General features: G+C 35.6%; 1 protein-coding gene across 1 annotated transcript; it reads right to left on the bottom strand.

Annotated features, from left to right (window-relative positions):
* Positions 1-2132: 2132 nt before the first annotated feature.
* On the bottom strand, positions 2133-5769 carry LOC137825160 (uncharacterized). The gene is made up of 6 exons (XM_068630833.1): positions 5422-5769; positions 5082-5241; positions 4806-4961; positions 3655-3761; positions 3297-3546; positions 2133-2779 (listed from the first exon to the last, which is right to left on the bottom strand). Exons 1-6 carry the CDS (start codon positions 5767-5769, stop codon positions 2133-2135), a joined length of 1668 nt encoding a protein of 555 aa, XP_068486934.1.
* Positions 5770-5997: the final 228 nt, after the last annotated feature.

Here is a 5997-nt window from a genome sequence, read left to right on the forward strand (position 1 = left end):
CAAAAAATAGTGCTACTGGAATTTTTGAATAAAATGTGCGTGACTTTAAAGATTTAACTGGAACTGGATAAAGCAAACTGGAATTTGAAATTTAAACCACTGGAAATTCAAGATGTTATCTAAAAATAGGCACTGGAATCACACAAAAACAGTGCGCCAATTTATTGTGATAAATTTTTCAAAATCACTACCGCGTCACCGTATTTTTTGCGCCAAAATTGCACACTGTACGTATTTGATTTATCATTTTTTTGTACATTGAATTTTGATACACTTCTTTTTTTTAACTCTTTTATAAAACTTCAAACCATTACAATCCAGAGTTTCAAAAAATTTCTCCAACAGAATTAAATTTCATAACCAATTTCAGTCAGCACAAAAACTGGAAAACAGAGAAACTTATGTTGGAATTAAAAAAACAGAATTAAGAAACTTCAAAGACACAAAAGAATTGATGTATATGAACTTGTATAGATCTAATACACAAGCATGAACTCCAAACTAAAAATAAAATGCACCAAAGGATAAAAAAACAGAAAAAGAAAATTGCACTCAAGGAAAAATCAAGCAACCAAAATTAGAAAAAAAAAAGTACTACAAAAAGTGATGACATTATAGGAGAAACAAGACATGACAAAACATATATGGATTCAAAAAGAAAAATGACTCAAACACAATGAATTTCACCAATTAAAAACAGAAAGTAAGACTCAAAGAAAATAAAAACAGAATCACTGAACACAAAAAATAGAATTAAAGTGTCAATCAACACAAAATTTTTTGCACACAATCATAGCTCTAGATACCACATGATGTGAGTTGAATCAAGCATAGACACTTTTCAGCATATGAACACAACAATATATGTGAAGAAAGACAACTATTAAGAGTTTGAAAACAAGGCCAAACAATTAGGAACAAGTGGAGGAACTTAATGAATCATCATTGAAGTAAAAAGCCTTCTAATAAATGAACCAAACTCAAGAATGAGTGTCATTCCACAATGAACCGAAACAACACAAGGAATTGGAGATGCAAATTCAGAATAAAATTAAGCTACAAGTGCAGAATTGAAAGTAGAACACAATATGAACATGAATAATCGGTGGAAATTAAAGAACAACACCTAAAAAGACAAACTACTGATTGGAATTGCTAAAAACATGGAAATGGAGATGGAAAGAAGAAGGAAATTAATTGTATGAAGACTTGAAGGAGATAGACACGCCACTTGGAGATGATGATCCAAGATGATTGTTAGTTGCTGCCACTTGAAGCCCTCCAAAGCTCACAAGATAAGACTTAGTGAAGGAGATCAAATCTCTCACAATTCTCTCTCAATTTGAGTGGAGTTTCCTTTCTTCAATTTCTAAATTCTGAATTTACAAGAGCTTGGTCTCTCTATTTATAGTAGAAGAGGGCTAAAAATGAAAAGGCACAATTCAAAAACTAGACTATTTGAAATTGGAGCCAAAACAAGTCACATGAGAAGTGTGACTTGCTTTCCTACTTTGGCACCTCCTAAAACTATATCTACACCTACTCTTTTAAGTCACATGGAAGGTGTGACTTTGTTTTGTACATTAGCACCCCTTATTTAATATTTACACCTTCCTTTTAAAGTTCTACCAAAAACTACACAAAAGTAAGTACAAAAAGAGACATCCATTGATGCTCATTTATTAATGCTTGGCCTTTCTCCTCATGGCTTGGGCTTGGGCTTCTTGGGCTTGGGCCTCATCTTTTGAAAAGACTAATAAGAAGAACTTTAAATGTTTTGGCCCTTGTCCATTCCTCCTATTAATAGAATCTTTTTTATTCTCATCACACTCCCCGGGTTGGAGAGAATTCGTCCACGAATTTTGAAAACTTGCTGAAAAATGTGTTAGATAAGTGATATTAAAAGATTTACTACCAAAGTATGTATCAGGCATATCTAACTCATAGGCATTATCATTAATCCTCTTGATGACTTGAAAAGGGCCATCACCACGAGGCATAAGTTTGGACCCCCTTTGAGAAGGAAATCTATCCTTTCTCAAATGTAGCCAAACCTAATCGCCGGGTTCAAAGATTAATGCATTGCGCCTTTGATTGGAAAATTCAGCATACTTGCCAACCTTCTTCTCAATTTACAACTTGATGTGGGTATGCAAGTCTTTAATAAAAGAAGCCTTTTCAAAACCATCCTTGCATAAAACCTCATCAAGTACAGGAATTGGAAGAAGATCTAGAGGTGTAAAGGGATTGAACCCATAAACAACCTCAAAAGGAGAATGGTCAATGGTAGAATTTACTACTCTATTATATGCAAACTCAACATGAGGTAGTAAATTCTCCCAAACCCTTGGGTTCCCGGAAATAAAGCATCTTAACATTTGACCCAAAGTTCTATTAACCACCTTAGTTTGACCATCAGTTTGGGGATGGCAAGTAGTAGAAAATAAAAGTTTTGTGTCAAGTTTGCCCCATAAGGTCCTCCAAAAGTGGCTTAAGAACTTGGAATCCCTGTCGGATACTATACTTCTAGGAAGCCCATAAACAACTTCCTTAAAGAAGAGATTTGCAATATAACAAGCATCATCAACTTTGTGGCATGGAATAAAATTAGCCATCTTAGAAAAATGGTCCACTACCATAAAGATGGAATCCTTACCCTTCGATGTCTTGGGTAGTCCTAAGATGAAATCCATAGAAATATCAACCCAAGGCATTGTTGGGATAGGAAGAGGGGTATATAAACCATGGGGATGGACTTTAGATTTAGCCTTCCTACATGCTATAAATTTATCACAAAAGCTATGTATGGATTTTCGCGTGTGAGGCCAAAAGAAATGTTCATGCAATGTTTCTAAAGTCTTAGATACCCCAAAATGTCACATAAGTCCGCCCTCATTAGCCTCTCTAACAAGAGATTGTCATATAGATCCTTGGGGAACACAAAGTCTTTTTCCCTTAAAAAAGAAATCCAATGTGTAAGAAAAAGTCTTTGTGTCCTCCTTTGGAACACTCTTGATAGATTAGAGAAAAATCAAGATCGTCATGATAGAGTTCCTTTATGTGATCAAGTCCTAAATATTGAACATCCAAAACATTTAACAAGGTATATATTCTTGAAAGAGCATCGACAATCACATTAATTTTACCTTGTTTATGTTTGATCACATAAGGAAATTGCTCAATAAACTCCACCCACTTAACAAGTCTCTTATTAAGCTTGCTTTGACTTTTCAAATATTTTAGGGACTCGTGATCACTATGGATCACAAATTCCTTTGGAAAAAGATAATGTTTACAATTTTGCAAAGCTCGAACAAGACCATAAAGTTCTTTATCACAAGTGGAGTAATTGATATGACTCCCTTTGAGTTTCTCACTAAAATAAGCTATGGGGTGACCCTCTTGAAGAAGGACAACCTCAATGCCTATATTGGAGGCATCACACTCTATTTCAAATGTCTTTGCAAAGTTAGGAAGGGCTAACATGGGGGCTTTAGTCAATTTTTCTTTCAAAGTTATAAAAGCATTTTCTTGCTCTTGTCCCCACTTAAAAATCACATCCTTCTTTACTATGGCATTTAAAGGTGCGGCAATGGTACTAAAATCTTTCACAAACCGCCTATAAAAACTAGCAAGTCCATGAAAGCTTCATACCTCATTAACATTGGTGGGTGTTGGCCAATGTTGAATTGCTGCAACCTTTGTTTGATCAACATGCACCCCTTTATAACTTACAACAAACCCTACGAAGTCTATATGATCTAATGCAAAGAAACATTTAGCATGGTTAGCATAAAACTTCTCCTTCCTAAGGGTTTCTAAGACATGCCTAACATGTGACTCATGTTCTTCTAAAGACAAGCTATATATAAGAATATCATCAAAGTAAACTACAACAAACTTGCCAATGAATGCTCTTAATACATGATGCATGAGTCGCATGAAGGTACTAGGAGCATTAGTTAAACCAAAAGGCATGACTAACCACTCATATAAACCAAATTTGGTCTTAAAAGCGGTTTTCCATTCATCACCCTTTTTAATACGAATTTGATTGTAACCACTCTTAAGATCAATTTTGGAAAATATTTTAGACCCATGTAATTCATCCAACAAGTCGTCTAATCTAGGAATGGGATGCCTATACTTGATGGTAATGTTATTTATAGTGCGACAATCCGTACACATCCTCCATGTCCCATCCTTTTAGGGACAAGTATGACAGGCATAACACATGGACTCATGCTATCTTGTACCCACCCCATAGTTATTAAACCCTCAACTTGTTGTTGAATTTCTTTGGCCTCTTTGGGATTGGTCCTATATGCTAGACAATTTGGGAAAGAAACCCCGGGCATGAAGTCTATTTGGTGTTCAATCCCTCTTAGAGGTGGTAAGCCTTTAGGAGGATCTTGAAACACATCTTCATATTTCTTTACAAAATTATCCAAACATGTGGAACTATCCTTAGCCGACTCACAATCAATGATCCCAGGAATAGATAAAAAATAGGCTCTTGAGCAACTATTACCTTTTTGACTTGTTGTGTGGACATGAGAAGGCTTCTCTTGGAACTTTTTTTATCATTTTCTTTTTGTTTCTTTTCCTTCATTTTAATTTAGTCCTCATGGACTTCCTTTGGAGAGAGAGACTTAAGTATGACCTTATGCCATGGAAGTTAAAATAAATTTTGTTGGTAAAGCCATCACGAAAAACTTTTCTTTCAAATTGCCATGGCCTACCCAAAAGAACATGAGTTGCTTCCATTGGGACAACATCACACAAGACCTCATCTTTATATTTACCAATGGAGAAAGCAATGAGGACTTGTTTGTTAACTATTATTTCCCCAACCTCACTTAACCATTGTAGTTTGTAGGGCTTTGCATGAAAGATAGTAGACAAACCAAGCTTATCTACTATTCTTGTGCTTGCCACATTAGCACAACTTCCTCCATCCACTATTAAGGAACATAACCTATCATTAATGAGACATCTTGTATGAAAAATATTTTCTCTTTGACTTTCATCAAAGGGTTTCAAAACTTGTCCAAGTAATCGTCTCACTACTAATAGGTCACCTTCATGTGGAATTTCACTATCATAATCACTTGGAGACCTAGGAGGTGTGGAAGATCTAGAAGAATCTGAACTATGCTCACTCACAACCACCCCATCATGTATCATCATATTTCGCTTTGAAGGGCAATTAGAAGTTATATGAACCCTAAACCCTAAACCCTAAACCATAGCCTAAGCATTTAAAGCCCTTTTTAATAGACGATTTAGTTGGTGACTTAAAGTAGAGTCTTTAGAAGGATACTTTGAAAAGGATTTATTTTTGTTTTTCCAAGAAGAGTTGTAGTAGCCATCATTATGAGAATTTTTAAAAGAAATTTTCCTTGCAATTTGATATTCTACCTTGATGGCAAGGTAAACCAAAGTTTCTAAAGAAGAATACTCATGAAGCTCTACTACATCTTGGATTTCCCTTCTAAGACTACTAACAAAACTAGCCATTTTAGCTTCATCACTTTCATTCATATCAACTTTGATTAAAAGTGTGTCAAGTTCTTTAAAATAACCATCCACACTAAGCGTGCCTTGATGAAGCCTTTGGAGCTTCAACAAAAGGTATTTCCTAAAGTGTGGAGGAACAAATCTAGCGCGCATACATGCTTTTAAATCATCCCAAGAGACCACGGGCAGCCTCTTGTTTAACCCAATGTCCATAAGAGTTTTTTGCCACCATTGCATGGCATAGTCCATGAACTCTAAATAAGCTAACCTAACCCTTTGGTCTTCTAGGACCTCATGTACTTGAAAGATTTGCTCAACTTTGGCCTCTCATCCCAAATACACATTAGGATCCCCCTCACCACTAAAACTAGGTAATTTTACAAAAGGCAAATAACGCTTAGCCACATTTGGGCGTCTTTCTTCATAGTGGTTGTGCCTCCTCCATTCAGTTTCTTCATGATGTGCATAAGAACTTTG

Source organism: Phaseolus vulgaris, chromosome 8 (genome assembly GCF_000499845.2).
Source record: "Phaseolus vulgaris cultivar G19833 chromosome 8, P. vulgaris v2.0, whole genome shotgun sequence".
Classification (NCBI taxonomy): domain Eukaryota; kingdom Viridiplantae; phylum Streptophyta; class Magnoliopsida; order Fabales; family Fabaceae; genus Phaseolus; species Phaseolus vulgaris.